Source organism: Monomorium pharaonis, chromosome 1, assembly GCF_013373865.1.
Source record: "Monomorium pharaonis isolate MP-MQ-018 chromosome 1, ASM1337386v2, whole genome shotgun sequence".
Classification (NCBI taxonomy): Eukaryota; Metazoa; Arthropoda; class Insecta; order Hymenoptera; family Formicidae; genus Monomorium; species Monomorium pharaonis.
In genome coordinates, this window is record NC_050467.1 from 19,258,928 (window position 1) to 19,286,328 (window position 27,401).

General features: G+C 36.7%; 4 protein-coding genes across 9 annotated transcripts in view; 2 read left to right on the plus strand and 2 right to left on the minus strand.

Annotated features, from left to right (window-relative positions):
• On the plus strand, window positions 1-17,589 carry LOC105835831. 2 transcript variants are annotated; one of them, XM_036286655.1, is made up of 7 exons: window positions 1-15,420; window positions 15,680-15,783; window positions 15,870-16,036; window positions 16,297-16,588; window positions 16,694-16,852; window positions 16,966-17,171; window positions 17,376-17,589. In XM_036286655.1, the coding sequence occupies exons 1-7, from the start codon at window positions 15,337-15,339 to the stop codon at window positions 17,555-17,557; spliced, it is 1,194 nt and encodes a 397-aa protein (XP_036142548.1). In that variant the 5' UTR covers window positions 1-15,336; the 3' UTR covers window positions 17,558-17,589. The 2 variants fall into 2 exon arrangements, with proteins under 2 accessions (XP_036142548.1, XP_028048061.2); XM_028192260.2 differs by lacking the exon at window positions 1-15,420 and having other exon boundaries at window positions 15,692-15,787.
• LOC105835829 (PH, RCC1 and FYVE domains-containing protein 1) lies at window positions 17,576-19,480 on the minus strand. Of its 2 annotated transcripts, none has more exons than XM_012679414.3 (7): window positions 19,408-19,480; window positions 18,819-19,061; window positions 18,544-18,734; window positions 18,325-18,454; window positions 18,114-18,240; window positions 17,869-18,043; window positions 17,576-17,793 (listed from the first exon to the last, which is right to left on the minus strand). In XM_012679414.3, exons 2-7 carry the CDS (start codon window positions 19,055-19,057, stop codon window positions 17,621-17,623), a joined length of 1,035 nt encoding a protein of 344 aa, XP_012534868.1. In that variant the 5' UTR covers window positions 19,058-19,061; window positions 19,408-19,480; the 3' UTR covers window positions 17,576-17,620. The 2 variants fall into 2 exon arrangements, with proteins under 2 accessions (XP_012534868.1, XP_028048060.1); XM_028192259.2 differs by having other exon boundaries at window positions 17,621-17,793; window positions 19,395-19,479.
• Window positions 19,481-23,542, plus strand: LOC114253743 (ADP-ribosylation factor-like protein 3). Its single transcript, XM_036286731.1, has 5 exons — window positions 19,481-19,605; window positions 20,430-20,558; window positions 20,826-20,957; window positions 22,035-22,271; window positions 22,448-23,542. Exons 1-5 carry the CDS (start codon window positions 19,603-19,605, stop codon window positions 22,487-22,489), a joined length of 543 nt encoding a protein of 180 aa, XP_036142624.1. The 5' UTR covers window positions 19,481-19,602; the 3' UTR covers window positions 22,490-23,542.
• Window positions 23,249-27,401, minus strand: part of LOC105835826 — an 11,688-nt gene continuing 7,535 nt past the window's right edge. For 3 of the 4 annotated variants that reach the window (XM_012679405.3, XM_012679406.3, XM_012679407.3), the window contains 6 exons: window positions 27,193-27,370; window positions 26,175-26,575; window positions 25,615-25,926; window positions 25,336-25,537; window positions 24,877-25,119; window positions 23,249-24,604 (listed from right to left, as the gene is read on the minus strand). In XM_012679405.3, coding sequence (XP_012534859.1) covers window positions 24,521-24,604; window positions 24,877-25,119; window positions 25,336-25,537; window positions 25,615-25,926; window positions 26,175-26,575; window positions 27,193-27,370 — 1,420 coding nt within the window. In that variant the 3' untranslated portion in view covers window positions 23,249-24,520. Of the gene's footprint in view, window positions 24,605-24,876; window positions 25,120-25,335; window positions 25,538-25,614; window positions 25,927-26,174; window positions 26,590-27,192; window positions 27,371-27,401 lie in introns of those variants that run through there. The other variant, XM_036286551.1, reaches the window with a different exon arrangement.

The following is a 27,401-nucleotide window of genomic DNA, read 5'->3' on the forward strand; positions in this document are numbered from 1 at the left end:
GCGAAACAGCATATCAGAAATAACAGTACACGCAGTCTGCTCTCTAACATTACAGCTACAACAACATTGCAACAACAGCCTCCCGATATACCAGTCGTCTCCTTACAGTAACAGACACGGGCCGCGCCGAGACGGGATCGACATTGGCCGCCGATCGGCCGCGACAGGCGCGAAACAGCGAGGATCGCTGGATAGATAGGTAGACAGATAGATAGATACGTGCGACGATTAGTACGACCAATCGATAACGGAGCATATCACGAGGAAACCGGTCGGTCGACAGAGGCGGGGGTGTTCTCGATATCGTGTAATCCAACGGGGGGAGAAATTCAATGGCCCGCTCGGGGGGTTCGAACGATTAATTGCATTGTCCGTTGTAACAATTGATTTATCGTTCGTTCGACTTCGGGACACCCGGCTTGGTCCTCCGAGACGGACACGGAACCTCGAATCGGGTCCAATCGGTAGATTAGAGAAACGCGCGCGGCGCACGTTGGGCGTTTGCGATCGAGCGGGGGAGCCAGTCGTCGATCCTGGATCGGGCCAGCGCGCCCGTGGACGCGCGCCGGGCTGAATACTCGCCCGGCGCTCAGCGAGCAAAGCAAAAAGCAAAATAACCGACAGCAACATATATATTATATATATATATATATATATACACACTACAACAGGCAACAATAGACATTTCTCTCAGCATCAGGGCACGCGGCAGCGATCGCGTGGCGTCCGCGGCCACGATCGCCCCCGTGGCGATGTCGCGGCGCCCGCAACGATCGTCCCGCGGCACAGAGCAAACAAAATAGGAAAACAAAAAAAAAACCAGGTAACAGGATTACTAAAAAATCTCTCTACGTCATATACATGTATCCAGCAGTGATTCACGCTAAATGCAGATGCCACGAAGAGCAATGCAAAAAAAAAAAACCACAAGGATCGTCCCGGCCTCGAAGTCGCGATCGGCGGTTTGGACTCGCGATCGGCGATCTCGCGAACGCGGAAACGTCGCGAAACAATCCCCCGAACGGACGCTCGCTCAAGGGTGGGCGGTCGCGCGGCAGGGACAAGATGGGGGACGTCGGGATCTCCCTGTCGATCGCGGCGTCGCGAGGCCGGACGAAGTTTCCCACAAATCAAAACCCGCAGTCAGATGCAGAATATAAATAAGTGCAGAGGAAACAAACTACTATAGTATAAACACAAAAAGGTATATTATATATAAAATATATTAATTATTATTATTATGATTCTTATGATTATTATTATTATTAAACGATACATAAAACAATATTATTAATAACACCGAAAAAAAAAAATACTATATTACTACTATTATTAATTATTATGATTCTTATTATAAATTTAATGAAGACAAAATAACATTCCAACCGTCAATGTGCCACACGACTTTTTATATGCTCTTAAGGAAAACTAAAAAAGATGCTAACACGAAATTAGGGGTACGCGAGGTTAAACGGTACCAGGGTGATCGTCGTAAAGCAGCTGGAAGAAGCTCGAAGCGGAATGCGTGAGATATTCGCGTAAGGGTTGATACGATAGGGTTCTACGTCGGAAAAGGCTCGACGGGAAAATGAGGGAATGCTAATTTTAACGGGAAACGGGCGCCCTTCGCATGAGAGTGCCTGTACGTATTTGTACACATAAACATATATGTATGCACGAGAGTTTCGTTGCTCACTTTGCAATTTGAAATCTTTATGTCGAAAGTTCTGTTCGCAGAACAATTCTATGCTATTATTATGTTTTTGTTTTATGTAAAAAAATATTTTTATTTAATATTTCCAAAATAAGACACAAGAATAACTGAGACTAATACCATTTATCGGAGACAAAAATTTAAAAAAAGAAAAGGACATTTTTGATGTGTTCCAATGATACGGTTTGTAAATAACATGTCGCGTGTAATTCGGTATCAATATAAAAAAGCTAAAATTTTTAAAATGATACTGCGATGAATGTAATACGACAATTTAATTAACTGACTGAGCTGCTACATTTGGCAGTCGAGTAAGCTGAATAAAAGTGACGCAAAAATGTCCATTAAATTAAAACGAAAAAAAAAAAGCTTTGGAGACGCGCCAGAAATATTTCCAAGTTGAAAAAAAGATTCTTATTAAACCAATATTTTTGTCCCTCGCAACTTGGTTATAATGTACGGCATTCGATTGGGTCATTCTTCGACGAAAACTTAATAACAGAGCGTTTTATCCAGAATATTATATTCTTTGCTCTCCTCACTCATTCTACGTTTCGTTGTCGTAATGACGTCTCTTGATCGCGCGATTTAGCATATTTCTAGGGAGGAGGGTGAGGGAGATTTGAAGACAGCGGACGGAATCGATTGTTCCCTGATCTGTTGCAATCGAGAAAAGAGCAATGCCGCGCTGGTGTTATCCACCCGCGATCGATGGTTAGGCTATGCCGACGTATAAGGAAACGCGTTCGTCGATCGGCGATTATCCGAAGCATGCGTACGAGTAATTAGGATAATTTTCATTACGATTGTATAATTAAGTACACGTAGGCGTAAGCATATTCATCGGTTCATTGATTGCCGCGCATTAATTGCCGTCGCGATAGCGATTAGCGCCGCGCGGGAGTGATTACCATCGTTATTATCATTATCATTGTCGTTATTATCACTGATTATTGTTGTGAAGGCGAGGATGAGGGATTTGATGCGGACGATGTGCGTAAGTGCGCGAGTGTACGGCCCGGAAGTCCGTGCCCGTGCGAAGCATGGATAAGCCAACCACATGCGAGCGTGAGGCACACACATGCGTACGCCCATACATTCTCGTACACGTATGTATGACGGACGCAACCCGTTGAACTATAATATTTGAATAAATATATAAATATATTGAAAAGTATCGCGCGATTTAAAGATAAAAGATATGAATTAATGCTGTATACATATACATGTGCGCAGGTATATCATGTTGAAACGATCGTATGGGATTATATGCAAAATCGACAGGGATATGTACAAATGCGGACGCGTTCGCGCAGAGATTCGCGGACGGTTTGCCGGATCGCGTGCGTCAAATGCAAAACCAACAGATAACGTACATACGACTTACTTATTACGACATACATATGTATGCATGCATATCACACCGATGTGTGTGTGTGTGTGTGTGTGTATGCGCGTCGATCGAACGTTCCCCCCTGACAACGACGGTTGACCGACATCACCATTACCACCCTCAACTTTATCATCCTCATCATCGCCATCACTATCATCATCGTCATCATCGTTATGTATTATTACTGTCATTAAATATCCGTACAGAATCGTGACGATCGATATCCGCTTTTGCTCGCGCGTCTCTGAGAGCGAGAGAGAGAGAGGGATCCTCTTTTCGTAATCTTAATTAATAATCGATTCATGAAGACCCCGACAGGTCATTTTGTCTCAAAACCGCCGGATGGAAAACGTGCTCTTACACATCATAAAATTTTTCATCGAGTTTTGCATCAGTTAAGAAAAGCACTCTGAAAAGAAAATGCAATTCTAAAAATTTAGCTTTTCTCTGCTTTTTTTTGCAGTGAATAATAGAGTAATACGTCACTGTTCCGAATTTTCTGGCTCGATATTGATTGTGCAATTTGTTGTTTCTTTCTTTTCTCTCGTCGTCGGGTTCGGCTCTTGTGCCGAAGCGATGAAGATATCATCGTTCCACTAAAGCGGTCGTTTACGCGAGCATTGGCGCGATGCGGTGATCTCTTGCACTTAAAAAGATCTATTTTTGAACTCTCTTATTGATCTATTTGGATTAAAAAAAAACTGTATGAATTGAAAGAACGGAAACGGTTATCGAATATAGTAACTTTTAAACATCTTTCACATACATGATTTGATATAAATCATGAGAGTGAATAACCAATGATGATGGGATACGACGTATGCGACACACATGTATATGTATTACAGACATTGAGAAGTTAAACACTCATTTTTACAACTTTATTTTGCCAGAATTCCAAGAAATCGCCAAGATTTTAGTGTCTATCATAATTCTTCACGCACGATGTGGTATTTTGTCAGCAGCAACAATCAAAAGCACATGTGTTCATAAACGCGTAGCGGCCACGTGGCCTTAATCGAGAATCAAGAGACCAAATGATGCGAAACGGAAAGGTACGAGTGAGCAGAGAAAGAGAGAGAGAGAAAGAGAGAGAGAGAAGATGAGGAAGAGATCGGTTATTTACATTTCGATATTTCCCCAACGCGTTTCACGATCTACGTAAATGTCCTCATGAATTCTCGGAGAGATCAATTTTCGTTCGAGCGGCTGTCGATCTCCCGTCGTTCTCGGGACTTTTATCATTCCACGATCATTCCACGAGCGTTCCTCAATCCGTACTCTTCAGCAACTCGCTCCCGCGCGGGTCGTGATCACCGGAAGGTCGACGGCTCGAATCGCGTGCGCGATTGTGCAGAGAAGACTACTACGTAAATTCATTCCAGCGGAGATATAGACTGCGAATTTTCCGAAGCATCGACTTTTTTTCACCCCTTTTCCCGTCGGCTCGATATACATAAAAAAAAAACAAAAAAACACAGACTGTCGTAATCGTCGCGTTTTCCCGTTTTCCGTCGTAACGTCGTCGGCGTGCAAACCAGCCGCAATTAGAGCGACGTTGTTCGCGTGTACGGGATCCCAACGCGTCGAGTGACAGCCTGCGGTCTCGCGCCGATTTCGCGCGAAAGTACTTTCGTTCCCCGGTTTTACACGCACCGTTCCTCTTTTGCGAGACAACAAATTTCCTGGCAGGTGCGCGGAAGGCGCGCGTTTGTGTCCACCTTGCGCGACAATGCGGCGTGAGGCACCGTGTGAGGACGCGTGTCCCTTCCACGAGATGTTGGAGGACGTTATTGGGAAGGAAATGGGAAGGGACGTACGAGCGAGGTCCCACAGCTCTCGTGGCGGCGAACGCGAATGGCGCCCGTCGGTTCCGTTGAAAGTCAGGATCGGCGGGAAACAAGTTAATCCCGCGGGAAGCACAAATTTCCGGGACAGGTATATTTACGGCGGCGGAACTAACTCTTTCTCTCTCCCTCTGACGTTAGTCAAATCGCGGAATGCCCCCAAAAGACGTGGGGAGGATCAGGGTCGGCTCTGTGACGTCTTTTAGCTAACGGATCCAAGCTGCTTTACGACGATGCGGTCCGACGTTAAATAAATCGTAATTCTAATTTGGTTGTATATAGATTGCGCGAATCATATTTGTACATACCGCGTAGACGTAATATACGTTTTTCTGTAAATTGAGAACACGTTTTAAATATCTCCGGTCGATCGGACCGATTCTTCTTCATAGGCAAGGACACGCTTAGAAATCCGTTTTAATCAGCCACACGACCCTACGTTAAATACTCATCGATGACGATCGTATGATTATCTATTCGCGAAAGTGTGTTAACGGACACTTCGCCGACGCGGCCGTCGTGTACGATCGGCGTATCGAAACCTCGATCTCGATGCATTATCGACTACACATTATCGTCATTGTATTATCCAGAGAAACGCGTACGTTAGATTTATATATATAATAACCACGCACTCGCGTAAGGCGATTTGCTAAATTTCTTCTGCAGTCCGCAGCCACTAAATGTCAACGTGCTCATTAAACATCGAAATGCCGATCGTACAATCGGTAGCCGCCATTGTACATTATCCATTGTTTTGCTCCTCAAACGAATCCATGTAACACGATAGATGTTTTGAAGGCACAACAATCGTCCGGATCTTCGAAATGTCGTCGGTCGCGTTAGCGATAACATCTTTATGCGACTTACAGATCGATATTAATTAAACGCAGAAAAGGTCGGTCAACATTAATTCTCTCAATTACAACACGCCGATCGAATCATACTTATTGCTCTTCCCTTCGTTTCAAGCGCGCCTTTCGGTTCAGAAGGGGCGGAAGAATACAATCTTAGGATCGATCGCGCGCGATAGCCGCTAACGCGGTCGACGACCTTCCGACGATTCGGCACACCATTACAGGGCACCCCCCCATTAAACAGGGCGTTAATTAATCCCCAGCTAATCAAGCATCAGAGCCAGTCTTATCGCGTATAGGGGAAAAAAAAAAAACCACCGCGGGCGCTATCGAGCGCGCGCCTTTCGGGCGCCGTCGTTTTTATCGTTGTATCCAGCACGGCGGAAGCTTGTTTCTTAAGCGAAGTACTCCCCTCAAACCCCATTCAACCCCTCAGCCCTCTCGATTCTCAATCCCTCATGGGAGGACCCGGGTTCTCTACAACGGTGGCAGTAGTGAGCGGGTCAGTTACAGCCCGCCGACGTAACGTTTAACAACGCGTCTTTTTTTGTACCTTACTTCTTTGTTCTCGTGTCCCTTCGTGATCGTTCGTCAAGTACAACAACAACAACAACAACAACAACACAACAACAGCGCAGGCGGGATAATAAAGCGTATCCCGCAGCGCTCAATCGCGTACCTTCGTACCTTCTCGATCGAGCGTCCGGATGCTCGATTGACCTTTACGCTCTACCCTCGATTTCTCCGCCTTACCCCTCCCAATCCCTCCTCCCCCTCCCCCGGACACTCTCGTCCCGGATTTTCTCCCTCTTTTGATTTAAACGATGTATCTTCTAGTTATTAAGGTAAGTCCCCGAGCTAAGTCCGAGGCGTATCGAGGATCGAACATTTCCCTCGCGACTCGAGATAAATTGTTGTAATGTTATTGGCACGCATGCATAAAAAGGAAGTTCTAATACAGCGTGAAAAAGAAAAAGAATAGAAAATAGAACTTCTTAACGGTGAATACAAATACGACAAAAGTCAATTTGACCGTCGGCTTTCAATCGTCAGATTATTAACGTGTAAGTGTCTATTTATAAGCGTTTTACTTTGAGAGCTGCAATCTTATTGACGTAAATTGGCGCCGCTGTGATAATTGTTGTCTTAAATGTAAATTAGCTCAATGTGGCACGCGAATTCGGTGTAACGGAGCCGTCGAAATGCCAAATGATCGTCGAGGGATCGCTTTTACAGCCAACGTAAGACGAAAGCGATCGACGACGACCAGCGTGTGCGAGCAAGTTATACAAAATTTAGACGATACGGTCGCGAAAAAAATTGCTAAACCGTATTGCTAAATCGGAATTAAAATAAAAGAAAGATTCGATTATGTCGCGCTAAGAAGAGCGACGGCAGTGATCGATCGGAATGAGAGAATCGAGAGATCTCGATCCGACGATGCGCCTCGATCCAACCCACCACTCCTGTCTAGACGTAAACACTTTCCCGTAAGCTTGAAAAGAAAAATCGTACGTAAAACAACATGACCATATACACATCTCCTTGCATACACACACACACACACACACACACACACATACACACACACATACATTCACATCGCGAACACGCGGGTATACACACGCATATACGTTCGTAACGAAGTATACAGTCTTAGTGCAGCGTTTCATATAGTTAGATAGAGGCGGCGAGAGAATATTTTTTATATTCTACATGGATTTTACAGTTATATATTATCGTTTCGTACCGGAAGGGAGAAATTTAAGGCGCGTCTAACGCGGTATATAGATATGCATATATACTATATATATGAAGCCACACACAATACAAACACACACACACACACAAAACACACAATCTCTGAAATACGTGTCGCCATTTATTGTTTAGATCGCGATTGTATATCGTTTTATTAATCATTCTTACTGCGGTAGGCGCTGTCGTTTATCGTGTATACATATACATACATATTATACACACACTGCGCGTACACACCCATATATACGTGATACATAGGTATATATATACAGTGTCATTCGTGATCTCGTCGAACGATTATATTATCTCATCGCTCAACGACAGTGCGACAGGTTTATCTATAAGGGCACCCTCGAGGGTCGGTCGATTAAATGCAGTATCGACAGCAAGATGCACACAGGGGGTGCGTGCGTGGCGCGTCACCCGTGCACTCTCTGCACTTTCTCCTTCCGGCCCGAAAGCTTTTCCTTACTCCCGTTCCGTGAAAGACAGTGCACGCCGGAGGAAACACGGCGAGGATCGATCGCGAGACATCGCAGGGCATTCCGACACGCCTGTACATATATACACATAAAAATACACACACACACACGTACACGTACGAGACAGCTAAACAACGTATTTGCAAATTAATGTACTGATCGTTTTTCGATGGAACGAAGTAGTCACGAGCAGGGATCGAAACCGGCATTATTTCGACAAATGTAGGCAATTTTTCTATGCGATAGACAGAAAAATGTGTATCTTACGCCGGTCGCACGATTACAGCGATTACCGTTCTTCGTCTTGTCTGTCGCATGGCAATTTGAACTTGTACAGGGAACCGTGCCGGTGCTCGATCGCTGATCGATCGAGGAGTAGGAAAAGAAGGTACACACATAAAACACGCGTATATGCGCCGGGCGAGAGCAATTTCGGAACCGAGTTGACGTACACAAACGTAATATGATGTAATTAGCGTATATCGTTTTTAAAGTGTATAATTAGTAGTGTTATTTTTCGTTATGACTTTGTTTGAACGTTCGACACGCAGCGACGATTCATCGCGTTAATCGCATCGTCGGAGCAATGGCGGGTTTAGCTCGTGTGACTTTATAATGTGGCTTTAATTCGGTTAATTTACCGAAATTGCTTTTGAGAAATTGAAAATGTAAAAGATTAATAGTAAATGGATACAATGTCGTAATCACAAAATTCCGTGATATATTTACGTCACTGAGACGTAATATCTGGAGCGTTTCAAGTCTCCGATCGATCGTTTAGCTCATTTATCGCCATTGCATTGAAAGGACCATCTCTTTTTTTGGGGGGGGGGGCAGATTTACGTGCGACCTGACGATGTTAATTTGACGATGAATCGACGCCGGGCAGAGAAAACAGTGCGCATTTCGTGCGACAAGATGCGATTGAGGAAGGACGTTCGCGGGGAGAATTAGGCGAGTAATAATTGACGAGGCGTGGCGAAGTGGAAATTCATCGGCGGTCGTCTGCTACTAATTGGACCGCGATCAATTTTGGAGAAGCGAGCCAATCTGGCGCAGCGCGATAAACCAATTGAAGACCAAGGATTGTTGATACTGTTAATTGTTAATGCGGAACCGGAATATCCCGATTTAATCGGGAGGCATTGTGTTATCGGTTTCCGAAGAACGAAAACAAAAAGAGAGAAATGTTTCTATCGTTTCTATTAATATACGCGATTCGCTCTCGGGGAAATAAACAGCAATCGCGCGCGATATGGAAATCTATGAAATATTATTATCATTCCGCTCGTAGTCATCGTGACTGATATTATTGGCTCGATGTGATCCTCGAGACTTTTAAACACGCATGGTAATTGAACACCACGTTTTCCAATATGGCTATGAAAAAAATTATCTTGAATTTCAGCTATTGGAAGCTGGAGTCCAACGCAGTCTCAATCTCTATATTATTATCGGAGAATATTAAAATGCTATCGAAGATACATTCCGATCGATTATTACCCAAAAGCGTGGGCTTTAATTAAATTCTTTTTTACATCTTTTATAGTTACATTTGGCATGAAGAGAAATGGAAAAATACAAAATCTCTTCTAATCGTGTAAGCGAATTTAACCTTAAAAAAAAAAGCGAACATATCGATAATTTTCCACTTCGTTGCGAATGTTGTATCAGATAAATAATTTTTGCTGATAAAGCTTTTTTACGTAGACGAGAATTCGGTATAAAAATAGAAGCAAAAATCTGTGGCAGTATGCGAAATTATGACAAAACAAATTTCATGTGAGCCTTTCGAGCGTCTTTCGTGCGACGAATATAACATTGTATGAAATGTATGAAATGTATTCGCGAGAGCGGAGTTTGGACAGCGAACATGAGAATGAGAGCGAAAGAGGGAAGAAAGAGAGAAAGTGTGAAGAGAATGAGCGAAAGGGAGCGCACGCGGTAGATGAGAGCGAGGAAACAGAGAAATCAAAGGGCATTTTGTTGTGCGATCTGTAAATGAATGCGAGAGTGATGGAACGATGCGTACGTGGTTCGTAGTTTTCGAACATGTGATACGTCAGCCGGCAAGCTCGATTTCCGGCCATCGACGAGGGGGGAGGATTCGGTCGTCTTCCGGCAAATCAAAAGGGGATGCGAAGTCGGAAGTGTCGCCGGAGGTCGACGCTGGCTGGGTGGCGCACCTTTTGAAGGTTCTTTGAGGTAGGAACGCTCTTTTGTTGACGGTTGATTGTTGTCAAAATGGTTGTGAGGTATATTACTATTTGAAGTATGTTAACGATACGAAAAAGTAAGGACGATACGGGCCAAGCGGGAGACGCGGCGCGATCCTGACGAACTCGAAGGGGATTCCCAACGTTCGAGGCCGGAAGTCTCCCGGGAAGAGTTTCTTGCTCTTCAGCGAGGGAGATCGGAATCACAAAGATTCGGGAGACGTCGTCGAAAATCCAATCCTTCCTGTTCGCTTCGCGCCGCCTCGCTCGCGAGAGCTCGGTGTCACGGGGAGACGAGATGGAAAACGTGCGCTCAGCCGATCCCGGGATCACCCACCGAGGGGGGAAGGGGTGAAATTAGTGGTAAATGTGTAGCGTGTATAATGTGTACGCGACGCCGCGAATGTAAATTTGCTTTGATGTTGTTAATCATTGCGTGTGAGTTCGTTACTAGTCCATGGACGGCACGATTGCTTTATAATTCCGCAACTGTAATTGATACGGTTGCATCGAAAACCGGCTCCGCCGAGTCGATTTCATTCCGACCAAGTGTTGAGTTCTCAAATTTTATTTGGAGAGATGAAAGAAGCCGTAAACATCATTGTTCATGCGACAAAACGTTGAATTAGACAATACAAAAACAATCGCTCGTATCTTCTTAGAAAAGTTTTAACTGATGCTAATTTCATCATGATTGTGTTATTTAACCTCTTTCAAATTGAGGCAATTTTTAATTAATATCGCCAAATATGTATTGCACTTTTAGAACCCGAAGTCAAATGAATTTTATAATAGACAAAATGTAACGTTTTATTAAAACTTATACGCTGTACGCGATGTTTATGTTAATATTGTCTTAGATCTAGTGTACAAAAAAGTTTTTTTCAAATATAAAATTATATTTATGAATTATATTTACATAAGAAATTTGTGATTGCGAAAGAAGCGATAAGAAAAAAAATTAAAAAGTGCGAGCGACGAAGATCAAAGAAAAAAGAAATGCGTTTTCGCGCAGCGCGCGATTTCCTATAAATTGTTATTGTTATTATAATTATTACTAATCACTTTTGCGTGATTAGAACGAATTAGAACGCCAAAGGAGGCCGAGCGCGCCTGATCTAGCTAATTATTCTTGCGAGCGCACGTTTTCCTTGCGTAAAGAAAGACGAACGTGCCGTTTCGTCTCCGAAAAAAGAAGCGTACAACTGGCATTACATTACACGCGGAGTCTGGTTTGAGCGTGCGGCGCCGACGACGAGGAATCGATGACGAGGGGTCGCGACGTTCCGCGTCTGCTCGACCGGGCTCGGCGGAAGAAACATGAGACTGATATAAACCAGTATTTGTGCGAGAAATTGTAAATTACAAGAAATTGCGTGGCGTAGCCTTAATAAGAAAGATTAATTAGGTTTATTCGGCGACCGGTGGCGTCGCTCCCACGAAAAATCATATTCAATTGGCTGTATAAGCGGAAAAGGGGATGAGTAAGGGGGGGGGGGTGGAAAGAAATACCTCTCGTCGAGGGTTGACGCGTCGGGAGGATCGAGGTGTACCGTATCGATCATGACGTCGTCCGCCCTTGCACGGCGATGTATCTAGTGAGAGTATAATGTTATTAGATAAACTTAAGCGTACTTTAAAAGCGAAGTGCGGAAGAAGAACGGAACGCAATGCCAGTTGTAAAACGGAATGGGTTCGGGGAGGGAAAAAGGGGTGGGAGGGAGTAGTAACGCGAGAAGAACGTGTTCCGACGACGCGACACTTGTACCCAGTGATAACAAAGGGGGATATTCGCGGGAGGGGAAAGATAGGATGAAAAGAAAGATACGAGAAAACGGCACCGAAATCGGGAAAGGGAGAGTGGAAAAGCGAAACGCTGGGTAAACAACAGTTATGGGACACGAGAAAAGCGATATGTATACATATAATCGGAATATTCATATACATATATATACATACGTACATATACACACACGCACGCACAATATATGTGTGTGTGTGTGTGTTCTGTGTGTATGTATATTTTATTAAATGGCGTGAAACGCGTATTTAACTTTCGGTACGGGATTTTCGTTCTTTCATTTTTTCCCCTTTTATATGTTGTTTGTTTTTCGTTTGTCATTCTTCGCGGTACCGTTTTTCGGGGACACCCTGTCAACGCGTTCCGCGAGATACGATTCGAGTGTACACACTCGCGCACACGCAATGCTGTTCATGTGTATACGCGATAGATTATTTCGGAATACGGATGCGGGGGACAAAAGGGAAATAGAGAAACGACAGCTTTACCGATAGCGGGACAGTAGTTATTTGCAACACGTGCACACACACGTATAACACACACGCATACACATGTAAAGCGATCCAAGCGATATACACACAAAAAAAATTGTATGAATATAACGTTTGCAGTTAGGTGGGACCAAAAAACGACTTTATATCTCTATGTGCATATCCAAGCAACGTGTAATTTAATTAATGAATTAATTAATTATCCATTATTAATGACTAGATAAAGTAAAAGATCCATTGATAGCAATCGAGAACGATGACGAATGATTAACGAGTAATTAGCCTATTAAGTTTGTTTATTGATACATTATTCTATGATATAATTATTATTATTATTATTATTATTATTATTATTAACTTTATTGCCTTTATTATTATTATTTTATTATTACATTGATTAAAATGACGATGATAATATTATTTAAACAATGTTTTAAGGCGATTATCTAGATATCGAGTAGAGAACAGTACGTATCTATAATTATTAATTATTTTTAATTATTATATTCTTATTATTATTATATTATTATTATGAGACATTTTGTTGTATTATTTTCAATAAAATCGATTGAAAAATATTCAGTTTACCAATTGGTTAATTCTTGCTTCTCCGCATGTATCGTGCAATTGCAAATGTTTCTAATTTCTTTCTCGTTGTAGTATTTGCGAACTTAATAATGTAATTACGTTTAATTTAATATTAAAGTCAAAAGTAATTTATAAGTAAACAAGATAACGAAAAAAAATTGAAACATCTTATTGCACGCGGAGAAGCAACGCCTTATCCCAAAGTCCGTTGCGATCTCAAAAGAACGTTGTTTGCTATTGTGAAAGTTTTCTAAAATTAATAGAGGCTCTTCTGAATGCATTAACAAAGATAAAATATTGCTAAGTTTTTTATTGACTGCTATATTTTCTTTTTTTGAAATTAAGGTGTTCTTAAAGTGTTCCATAGAGAGTAACTGACTACACATAAGAAACATAAATGACTGAAAAAGTATATTAATGTTCGTAATAAATAATAGCAGAATAGAAGAAATAAAGGCTTGCCTGGTGTAATTGTAATAAGAAACATGCATTTTATAAATTAAGAGGTACAAATTGTATATTTTAATTAAGAAAACTTTTTCATGTAACGATATTTTAGATTTTTTTAAGTATCTTTATAATCAATGTATATGTGTGTCCTTTATTGCTTTTATTTGTGTTGAAGTAACTTGCAATATTTTACAAGAATAAAGAATTTTGCAAGATCTCTAATTATCTTAGGAAACTTGACACGCAGTGAACGATATGTTATGATATTTGTGATCGTAACTGCTATGTACATATTCTTTTTGTTCCCTTATTTTACTTTGATTCAAGCGTTAATTAATTCCATTATTCCGCGTCTGTATACGATTATCTCTTCGCTACCCTACGACCACCCAATCCTTCAAATCCCTCCTCTTCGTACCTCTCTATCCCTCTTACTCTCACGTGTCTCCGGATAATTTCGTGACTCGGAAAGAACTCGGGGGGGAAGACAGAATTAAGCTACCAAAAAGGTGAAAGAAACGGGGAATGCGAGGTAAAACGAGGGTAGAATGAATCTAACAAAGAGAAAGTCAGAGAGCGTATTATTATGGGACAAAAAGAAATAGGAGAACCAAATGATGGAAGAGAAGAAGAAGCCACGGAACAATAGACAAATGAGAAAAAAATAGTTGTAAAAGTCACACACGTGAAAACACGCGTACACATACACACATACACGTAAACACGAAAAGAAACACAAATGTACTAAGTAAGTTCATACTGCGTATTGCCTTTCTGACTTCGGTGTGAAAATATATAAATAAAAAAAAAGTCAGTCGCGCCGGGGCACGCGTATGTTCGCGCATACATATTATATATTATAGTTATTAGCGTTCGAGAGAGATGAGGACTAACTGCTTCCGCTTCTTCCTGCTAGCCTACATTGTACCTTCCTCTTTCCTTTACGTTCGCCTCTGCAATTCGATCCTTTCATCGAGAACTCTTCAATGGGTAAAAAAAAAATATTTTACAAGAGAAGATCGGCGACTTCCGGCTTTATGTTTGATCGAAGTCGCTTTCCTTTCTCTTATTTACGAGTTCTCTTAAGATTCGTATTAAAAAAAAAAAAAAAGAAACACGCTGTGTTTCCGGTTAATTAATCCTGCTTGTTCATCCCGAGGCAGGCGGACGCGGAAGCAGCGGACGGCAGTATCCGTCGCGAAAACTTTTTTCACGGTTCCGTAAGAAAAAGTCCCACGCCGAAGTCCGCGCGTCCCCGCCGACTGTGTCTGTTTCATGTTTTTCAATATTTGTAATTTATCGATAAAATTATAAAAGGTATCGATACATAACAGTCTAAAGTGTGCGCTACTCTACATAATAATATTATATATAAAAAGTATAAAAGTATACATTATATATATATTATATATATATACATATATATTATATATGAAAAGTATAATATATATATATTATACATACATTGGGATTGGTGAGAATATACGGTTTTTTCGCTTTGGAGTGTTATTTTCTGAAAATATTGAACAAAATATGGAAAAAAAATTAATAAAACCAATGAGTAAAAACAAAATGTGATTTTTTTAATTCTCACCCGATGTACGACACGTCGTCAGCGACAGGCAATTCTCTGTTGGATTTTGCGATTGCATTCATATCGCGTGAGCACACAAGTGCGAATATCTGATGCAAATAATTTATATGACGCGAAACATTTTACTTTTAATTCATTACATATGAAATCGTCTGGCATATTAGATTCTGAAAATGATTCATCATTCGAAGGAGAGCACAATGAATTCGTTAACAAGAATAACGAGGTTATTTGATATATCATTTAATATTTAATACTATAAATTTAAATAGTATCTTGTTAACTTCCTGAAAGCACACAATATACAAACAAGTTTAAAAGAATTTTTATTTGTAACTGATTTCTAGTTATTACATTTACTTTATACATATCAGACGTTTATTGATTAAATATTATTGAAAATATTACTGTATTGCAAAATTATTGTATTAATAATTTTGTAAGAATTTTGTTTTATCATACGGCGTTTGTTGTTGAATGTACAGATGTTCGAAAAGGTTATATATATGCCGACTCTTCCGAGCACTTTTAACAGTCTCGTTGAAAAGACAGTGAAGATTGAAACGGAAGAACCGCAATATGTTATTGAGTCGGTAAAATTTCAGATGAATGTTATTTAAACTTTACAAAATCTAGAATTATAAAATATTATAGTTATTTAATAATTGTATATAGATTGCTAGGTGATCTTTTGGGAGTTAAAGACTACAAGACCAATAAAGCTGCTTTCTGGTTTTTGGACATCTTAGCTCTTCAAATTCTACGTTATAAAAATTGTCTAGATGATTATTACAAAAGTGTATTAATTAGCTGGCTGGTTGGAGAAATGAAATTAATTCGAGGTAATTTGTCGAACTGATATATGTATATATTATATAAAATATTTTCTAGTTGCATAGAGAGAGAGACTATTTGGAAAGAAATATATAATATTTTTATGTATAAATAAGTGGATCTGTCAAAATGAAAATTTTAATATACGTTAATCTGAATTATTATATAGCAAATGTAATTAAGTAAGGAAATTTATATATAATTTATACATAAATTAGCAATTAAAATATCTCACTCTAAGATATAGAATATTAGAATATTTTTGTAGATAGAAAACTACTTCGCAAAGACTTTTTTAAGGAAATGAGAATATTATTTCTTTACGTTACTGAAAAATTATCTAGTGACGATCGGTTACTGCACTGGGAATTGCTTATGGATGAATATTCTAAAATTATGTCAAAAAATTCTATCATCTATTCATCTGCCAACAGTAAAGCGGATTTAATTATGGATAAATTATTTGAAAAGGAATTAGTTACAGAAAATGAAGATACGTCTCCAGAAAATAAAATTTCCTTTATCGGAAGAGAATTGAAAAATCGTAATGGTAAGAACAGGTAAATTAATAAAATGTAATCCTTTAATAATATGAATCATATATTCTACAATATTATATTGTATGTTTTTTAAGTTATTACATAAAATATAAATTCTTCTTTCAGTATAAGAAATAATTTGCAGGAGAAGTCACCGAAAACTTCATTAATTACAGAAAATTCGCGAACAGATATATTGACAAAAGCAAACGCGACTGTTGAAGCTTCTAGTTTAACAAATCCAAGCGATGTCCTCGATGTAATCGTTGAAGCAACATACAATATGTACGTATAAGAAGATTATAAACACATTATTTCGAATATTTCTTAATACATAAGTATTTAAAAAAATAATGTAAGATTCTATATCGTCATGTTATAGATATATTTTTAAACAGGTATGCTAATGAACTGCGATATGACCTTATATATGCAGTTTTCGTAAAACCGATACAGATGCAAATCTTTCATAAGCCTCATGCTTTTCGAATACCACGTCGAATTAAACCCGCGGATCCTAAAGGATCATTTGACATGCAACTTCGTGAACGATTGGTAAAGGTTGCTAGTGAAACAATAATTAATAATGGCAAAAAAATTAAAGGTAAATGGTGTAACAAAACAATTATAGAGTTAACTATTTTGTATATGCTGCATTCGATGCAGCACGAAAATATATTTATTAATGTATTCATATTGTTTATTTTCTATTTTTTGATAATTATGCTATTTTGTTATAGTAGTTCATGTAACGGGTTGTTTACGATGTTACATAATAATTAAAAACTAATGAATTTTTCGTATTTAGGAAAGAAAATAACAGATGATACGAAAAAAGAGCAAATGCTTAAAGACATAGATATTCCTCCGACTCCACCACCTTCGTTAACCGAAGAAGAAACGTTGGCCTATAATCGTCAATTTATTCTACCACTCATAGAAGCAAACGAAGCGGCACAGATTTTTGAAATGCACGCAGAGAATATGTGATATGATAAACACAACCACAAAATTGAAAGTTTTTTATTTCGTATAACAATTGAAAATATAATGTTAGTCCGTAATCATTGCCGTACCCCATTCGCGACATTTGAAATTCTTCACTATTTTAGAATCTAGCGATTGAATGTCCAGTTTAATAAAATTATACGGGTTTTCTAAGTTTTGTTGAAGTTTTCCTAGCTGACCGTATTTGTTAGCGCCACATCCCCAAAAACAGCCGTCATCTAAAGAAAAAACAATAATTTTTTCTCCTGGAAAACTATTAAAATTATTGCATGTGAGAAAAAGATTTATTTTACCTGTTAAACACACAGTAAAGGAATTTCCGCATTCGACTCTTTTAACATTAATTTCTATAGTCTCTCCTCTATTATTTTTAAAATCTACTAAAGTTGGAACGGCATGAACTTTTTTGTCTTTGCTTTCAATTCCCAATTCTCCATTTGAATTCCATCCCCAAGTGTAAAGATCACCCTATTATTATATTAAACTTGTTTCAATTATAAGTCACATAATGGTAGACACAATTAATTAATTTACCGACCTGATCAGTGACTACGGCAGAATGCCAACCACCCGCTGATATTTTTACTACTTTCAGACCTGCTAGAGCTTCAATAAGTTTCGGATTATCACAATCTTCCAACTCATTATGCCCTAACTGACCACGTCTGTCACATAAATTATAATAATGACTTTATTTAACAATATGAAAATTTCTAAGAGTAATTTCGTGCATATGTAATGTGACGTACATTCCCATTCCCATTGAGTATACATCACCATTCTCTGCCAGTAAAATGGTATGATCAAAACCACAGGCAAGGTCAACAAACTTAACTTTCTTTGGTATCTCAACCAAAAGGGGAGCATTAAACACGCGTCCTCGAAAGAAAAAAATTTTTTTTAAGTATATTTAATAACACAACGTAAAATGCTTAAGCTATGATACTTAAATATTTGTTATAGTATACCTAAATTAGTTAAAACTACTGTGCATCCTGCTTGTGATAATTTGATGGCGTGTTCAGTCTGTATGTTATCATTGCTAGGAATAAAAGGTTTAATTTTTTGCCAAGAGTCATCGTATATCTTATATTTCCAGATTTCATTGCGTGTGGATAAAACAACTACGCTATCCCGACCAGGAATAGCTATTTTACAGCTGTATAAAAAATAAAATATTTGTACAAAAGATTTATAAATAAGAAATATTTAGAAAGAGAAAAAAGATTTGTGTATCTATTACTTTCCCGCTGATTCCTCTGGAATCTGTATTAAGTGTGGCCCGTTTTTGTCATCTTTCTCACTGATTTTACCAGTGATATATAATTTTGTATCTTGCCACAGAAGAAAATAATTCCAACCAATCTCAATGTCAGTGATACCAGGAAATGAAATTTGAGTCAAATGTAATATTGATGTGACAATTCCATCCTGGTTGGAAAAGAGTGGACTGGCATTTAAGCCAGTATAATACACCGGCATGTTTCTGTAAATAATAACAATGTATTGTACATTTTTTGTTATTATAAATAAATAATTCATTATAAGTTTTTAATTATTATAAGAATTCTATTATTAGCTCAAATGTAGATAATTAAAATTATTAAAATAAAATTATTTAAATATTATAAATAAATAAAATATTAATAAATTATCTAAATTACCTAATAAATTTAAATAAGTAATGTCAATATTAACTTAAAAAAAAAATACTTTTTATCAAAAGAAATCTACAAAAGTAATAAATAAATAAAATATATAGATAAAAACAGTAACGTATATTTATTTATCTACTGTCGTTTCACACAGAAATAATCACGTGGTAACTAAACTGTAGTGTCTCCAAATGGTATCAGATACGCTGAACAGCACGTAACATCAGTTAGAATGTGCAGATGTCACCGTCTACCTTGGAAACCAGAAAAACAACACAACATTTTGACATAATGTAATTGGAAGCGTCGAAATAACACAGTAGATCGTTAACGTGTCTTCGTCCAGTACCTGAAATATATATCGACAAGAAGATGGTAAAAAGTGTCACATGAATTAAATGCAAATGCACAATATATATATTATGCACTTTTTCTTTCCTTCCCATCACTGCCCGATACACTCTTGAATGCATGAAGTAATCGAAACATAACCTGCCAAGATTTTTGTTGCAGCATAAAAAATTTATATTAAACGCTTACATTAAGCGTATAGAAAGTTATGAACTGCAAAACACACTTCTTTAAATAAAATAAACAATTTTTTTATCTGTTATGGAACAAAAATTCACTCTCTGTACACTTCATTCGTATTATTTCTGTATACTGAATATGACGTTGCGAATTATATCCTCATCGTAATAACTCGTATACATCTAACTAGGAAAAGGGAATTATATTCTTAAAATTGTACATACTGATTGCGAACAAATTTTAAAATATTTCTAGCTACTGTGATTTTCACACAACACTACAATTAAGTGCAAATAATTGACATGTACCAATATTTTTTCACAATGCAAAAAATTCCTGTTTTTTAATAATATAATAAAATAATATAAACATAAACTGAATAATTTGATAAAAACATACATTAGCATTATTATTTTTAAAAAATATTCTATAATAAAAACTTTCTAAATTATTACTATATTAAATTTTATAATATAATTAATAATTATAACGCAAAAAACTTTCTTTTTTATATCTTAATTTAAATTTTATTAATATAATTATAAATATAATTAATATTATTAATATTAGAAAATAACAGCATTTTTTAAGTATTTAAGTTATAAAGCTATTTTAATTTTTACACAATATTGCAATTAATTGTAAATAATTGATATTTCAAATGTCAGGGTCTGCTTGCTATTTTACGGAAATTACGATCAAATCCTGATAAAGAGTTGCGATTGTTATTGTTGGGTCTGGATAATGCCGGAAAAACAACAATCTTGAAATCTTTGGCAAGCGAAGACATCACGCAGGTATATATAAGTTTTCTTTTTTAGTTTTCATCAAACTTGATTTTAAAAAGTTTTTAAATGTTTAATAAAAATTAACAAAATATATTTAGCATCTGACACACACACACACACACACACACACACACACACACACACACACACACACACACACACACACACACACACACACACACACACACACACACACACACACACACATCATATAAAGTATAATAAATATGTAATAAATAAATTGCAAAATATGATAAATAAATTAATTTTTTTAAGGTGACTCCAACACAAGGTTTTAATATAAAAAGTGTCCAGAGCGAAGGTTTTAAATTGAATGTTTGGGATATTGGTGGAGCTAGAAAAATTCGACCTTATTGGAGAAATTATTTTGAGAATACGGACGTACTTGTAAGTTCATTATTTTTAAACTTTTAAAATTTAATTTAAAAATTATATACATATACTAGATATGCCCTGCCACGCGTTGCTGTGGCTCTCTATTCTTATGCTACGTTTTTTTCAAATTTTCTTTGCCTTCGTTGTTTAAGAGCCTTGCTTTACTGTTGCTCTTTTTATTTTATTTTTGAATAAGCATTTATCTATCTTTAATAAATCTAATATTCATTCATTCACGTACTTTTCACTTTTTTTTTCTAAAAGCTGTCATGGATTTAGAAATCCATTCAAAAGACTGTTTTAAATAAGTTCCTTTTTTTCAATAAAATAACAGCCATCTTTATTTTTCTTATTACCTTAATTTAAACACAATAGAAACATTCTTCGCCTCTCTCGGTCTCTCCCCGTCTCTCCTGGTTTCTCCCCGTCTCTCCTGGTTTCTCCCCGTCTCTTCCTGTTTCTACTTGTCTCTCCCGGTCTTTCCTCGTCTCTCCCCATCTCTCCTGGTCTCTCCCCGTCTCTCCCCGTCTCTCCCGGTCTCTCCCCGTCTCAATGTGTCAAAATTTCAATAATATTAATGAAAAACTATGTTTTGCACTTAAATTATGGCCATCATTTTTGAAACACGATATTTCCAAAATCAGACCCCATAAGAACACTACCAGTTACGAATGCAACGTTGTGTCAAAATTTCAAAGCAATCGGTGAAAAACTTACGGAGATCTTAGATGAGAAACAAACATTTACATTTTTATTTATATAGATATTGAAACAAGAATTAAGTGCAAAATTCTACAAATGATAATTATAAAGCTATTTTATTTATTGCTGAAATTAAAGTTACGTGTTACAGTTTAAATAAAAAAATATTTCAATTTTTTTTATCCTTGTCAGTTTTATTTGATAAACGTTACAAGTTAATTATGATTAAGCAAATAGTATCTATTATATTTTTGTATTTAATTAGAAATAATCTAAAGATTTGTGCTGATTTTAAACACACACACACACACACTCACTCTCTCTCTTTCCCCCTACCTTTCTTTGTAGATAAAAATTGAAGTTTTGTAATGTTTATGGGGGCAACAGATTTACGTCGTTGATAGTGCGGATATCAAAAGGCTAGAAGAAACAGGACTGGAATTATCAGAACTTTTACTAGAAGAAAAGTTACGTGGTGTGCCATTATTAGTATATGCGAATAAACAAGACTTGGGACATGCCGTAACAGCAGCTGAAATAGCAGAGGGACTCGGTTTACATAATATTAAAGATCGTGATTGGCAAATACAATCATGCATCGCTGTCGAAGGCAAGGGCGTGAAGGTACATTGGAGAAATATTCTTTTACTTTCTCAAATTTTAAAATGTGAAATATTTTGACTTCTGTAAAGTTAAATGATTTTAGAATTGAAAATTTAAATTTATAACTTTGTATTATTAATAATTTATATTTGTATATTAATTTGTATTTTTAGAAAAATATTTTTTTATATTTTCAGGAAGGTTTAGAGTGGGCATGCAAAAATATTAAGAGGAAATAATGTGGAATAAGCACGCTAGGAAAGTCGAGAAACGTTCCCTAGTAGCAAAAAATATTGGCACAATATTGGAAAGTAATATAAAAACAATGTATTTTTAATATTGGTCCAATATTGTAAAGTGGACGCTTTATCTTATTTAGTCAATTTGTTTAAGCATAAATATTGGTTCAACATCGAGGTAATATTGAGCTAATCGATTTTTCATATTGGATATTAATTGCATTCTAATTTAAAGCCAATATTTTGTGATCAATATTGGCGTTCTATTGAGAAACATTGGGAAAACATTGGCCAATGCATTCCCAATGTAACTAATATTTAGCCAATATTAGCCAATATACTGCCAATATATTTTGTTACTAGAGTTTATGCCACATTAGGGCGCACGAAAGGAACAAGCTTACACCATCTTTATTGTACATTTCACACATATAATTTTTATTTATCCTTTAACTACTATTTACAAAAAGTTATTAAAAACATTGTTGTTTGTGGATTCGACATGAACATACGAATATCAAACGTAGATTTCTACGAACTCGTTGTCATATCGAATGTATCCAATTATCAGACTTCCGTCCATTTTGGATTTAAAAAATTCTATTTTTCGCATAAAAAAGAATCTGTAATAGCGAGTTCATAAAATATATACTGCAAATTAACGTGCCTTCTTGCTGTTTTAACTGTAACTTTAGAATAGATTAAATTTTTATAGATTTATCTAGTGAAAAGTAATAAATGTGGAACAAGAGGAAAAAGACACGATATGTAATTTATATAAATACAATTATTAATACAATATTTATATTTATACGTAATATAGAGATTTGAGCACCACATATTATTGCGCTTGCGAAGAAAAATCGCGGAGAGACGCGCTAAAATGTGCAGCATGCACGAAGTATCCATGATTGCACTTCCATTTATCTAAAATTTAGATTCTAAATCGACGAATATATACTATATAAGCAAATAAAAGAATTTGTAATTTAAATAATGCTGTTGGTTTAACAGCTTTGTATTCGAGATAATAAAAATCTGTACTATTTAGGATGTTTTTACGGTTACGATATTATTTTTGCATGATGCGTGGTTATTAGATCCAAATGATATTGATAATTAATTTCCAATATTTTATAAATTCCTCTTAATAACATTTCAATATAAAAATATACATTTTTCATAGCTAAGAGGTTTAATTTTATCTCGTAATATGTTAATTCATAAATTTGTCACATTGGCACAGTTATTTTCGATACATTTGAGATTATTTTTTATATTACTATTTATGATATAAAAATTGTTTCTTCTTTAAAACATATCGTATAATTTATTATCTTAACCGCACGAATGAGATCATTGCAGTTTGCAATAATTAAAGCATTATATAATATAAAAAATAATACGTGCGCGTAAGATGATAAAATTATGACGCCAATTTGTTTTATAAAAAGAAAAAAGAAAAATATAATTAAACAAATTATTAAAAAGTATTGATTTTATTTTTAATGTTATTAAGAGAAGCATTAAACTTAATGCAATACTTTAAATGTAATCCTTATCTCTAAAAATATAATTATTTGTTTAAAAAGGCAAACAAATTGGAAGCCTTTTGCATACATCATATGCTTCTTTTGAGAACCTTAATTCTTGAGCACTGCGCGCACTTATTTATAAATGATACAAAGATCCAAAAACATTTGAATCAAACCATATTAGATATTTTCTAGATGATATTTTCACGGTATACTTTAAGCGTTTTTTGTCTCTGGTTACATTTTGTTTAATATTAAAAATTGGTACTTTATAACACCTTTGTACATGCAAAGAAAATGTAGAGACATTCTTTAATAGTTTAGTCGCTTCTATCAAATCAACTCCGCCGCAATCATCAACATAAATTTGTTAAACTCATTTTATTCTTCATGCAATAAATACGATAGAATAGAACGCGGCTTTGCGCTACGTCTCCTCTAATCGTAGAAGCGACTCATCAATCAATATCTTTCACAGATCACTATCAAGCTAAACTCAAAGTTCGCTGTGAATATTTTCTGTAGTAGTCACTCGGATCTCCTCTTCGTGAAAAGCAGTGCAATCTGCTGGATATTTGCTCTGAAAAGTAAAATGAGAAATAAACTTCAGGTTAAGTCGTTTTATTATTTATAATTGGAATAACGCGAATAACCAACGGAACAAATACAGATATTTTTATTATCAAAGATCTCTATTAATTATCTCCCGCAAGAATATTCTCTTTTTATCTGTCTCACTTATCTTAATTAAAGTTAGTCACAAAAATTTGTTGTAATTTAAACTAACTTTATTTTACTTTAGAGTTTAGATTATATAAAATAAAATTTTCTTATTAATTATAGTTTACTCACGATGCATCCGTTTTGCTCCATGATGGCTCCATAGAGGGGCCAGAATTGAGTTCCTAACTTATTACTGACTGCCCAAGCTGCAGGGAAACTTGCTACCCTCAATAGTGAACTGCGCACGCGTGTAAATATCTCGTCCATTATATTGCCACTGACCTCTTGATGCTGGCTCTTCTCATTTATGGTACATAAGATTTGACTAGCACAATGTGGCACTTTCGTTGCCCATTTGTACGCTCGATACGCCTAGAAACAGATAATATTTGAAAAAAATTATCAGGAATTTAATTAATACAAATTTAAAATCAATACGAATTGTATAAAAAAATTACGTTCCTTTAAACTTCTATGGTATACTAATTTTCAAAAACTATCTGCAGTAAAACATTTAACTTTTAAGAAATTAAAAAAAAATAATGCATATCTCTATGCAATTTATTATATTAAAGAGATGGCAATAACCTTGAGAATGGGGCCGATTAAATCATTATTAATAACATCGCTTAGTCTGTTGCTTAGTTCTCGTGCATTTATTCGGGACACGATGAATCCTTTCTCAGAGGCCAAACCTACTAATTCCTGGAAATACGCCACCGCTGGTTTTACATATACTGAGCTTTCGATGTTCATGTTCAGGTACTTCTTCGCCATCCCGTTTGTTAATCTGAGTAAGAAATTTCACGTTAGCTGGGCATTCGTAGAAAAAAAGGAAATTATAAAATTAAACATCACCATATTAACCTGGAGATACTTTCCGCTGGTTTCGTGGCATCAAACATCATTGATTTGGGGAATCCCTGAGCTTTTAGAAAGCTGTTACCGACGAATTGCGCGGTTGTGAGGTAACGCTGCTGATTCATCGGATCGGAAACGTGGGAAATCCATTCGGCCATAAAATTCGTGAGCGATTTAATCCACCTTCGACGTATAGCAGGATGTTCAAAACTGTCCAGGATCTTTTCCCACAGGATGTTGCCTTTCTCGTCCATCATATTAGCAATTATTGACGACAGACCGCTCGTCTTCCATAATGCGTGCGCGAGTTCCGAATTACTAAAATAAAAGATAAATTTCTCTCTTACAGCAAAAAACTGGATGTCGATAAAATATTTAGTTAAAAATATTATTTTTAATATCTTTTAATGTTTTATTTTTTGTTTAAGATTTAATTATCATATTTGATTTCAATTTAAGCAAGAGAGTTTGTTTTCAGCAAGAAAAATGTTGAAGCCAAAAATTCTTCATTTTATAACAGCAACATTAATATTTATAATATTATTACGTTTTTTATCGTGTACTACCTGAAGTGCTCCCACACGATGTGAATATTTTCCAGTACCGGCGGCAAGAACCAGGAATGCCCCGAATGATCTTTATGCCCGGCATCGGCATCGTTCATTCCATGACCCAGGGCGTCTAGAAGCATTGGCACGAGACCCAATGCCATCTCGCTGTTCGCATTTTGTTGCAAGAACATGCTACCCATGTTAATTATGCTGCCCCAGTCTATGCCGGATTCCTCCTTCCCATCCGATCTTTTACCAGAATTTAAGGCGCTCAGAAGTGAACCCACCATTGATATGTCGAAGCCTTGATTATTTTCTCCTCCTCCCCCTCCTCCTCCTATCAAATTACTGATCCCGGAGATGATCTGGCCAACACCGTCCGTCGAAGATTTTTTATCGAACATCATGTCGTGAATCTATTAATTTTTCACTTTTTATATCTGAATGTTTGTATCTGTTCGTGTTTTAGAAATTAAAATACCCTGCTTAAAAAAATTAATTGAAAACAAAGTGATTTGCCAAATAAAAAAAAAGTTACGCAGAGTGTTGTAAAAATTAATTTCTGCAATAGGCTGACCATTGCGGAAAATATCGAATTTTTACAATATTTTTTATATTTTGTTTAATTTACGAAATATATCGAAAAACCGCAAAAATCGTCTCAACTTTGAAGGGTGGTTTCACTCTTTCAAACTGTTTTTGGGCACCAACTAAAATTTCTAAATTCATGTATTCATCCTCTCTACATTTATGCCAAGTTTCATTAAAATCTGAATCTTCGAGTTCAGTATACTGATGAGAGTTCAATACTTGTGAGTATTTTTTATTTTTTTTTTCAATTTTTTTAAACAGAGTGAATTTAAAAGAAAGTTTTAAATAAAATTTCTACTTTGAATACTTATGAACATTATGAGTTTCGTGTTGAGGTGGAATGAAAACGATACCAATTGAGAATGATCGTGAATATGATAGATGAAATAAATCCAAGTTGAATTAGATAATTTCCTGAAGAGTACATGAGTTTTCGTCATACTTTCTTGCCGGATTGTGAAAACGTCTGGGCCATATCGTCGAGCGAGTTCTGGGAAAAGAGATTTTTAGCTTCCTCGATGAAGACGTTAGATGCATCATCCTCGTTATTCTTTTCAGAGCCCGCCAGCCCGATTAGTACTAATAGGAGCAACGTCCTCGACCACCACATCCTTCCGTTTCTGTAACACAACATTTGGTTAGCGCGACTAT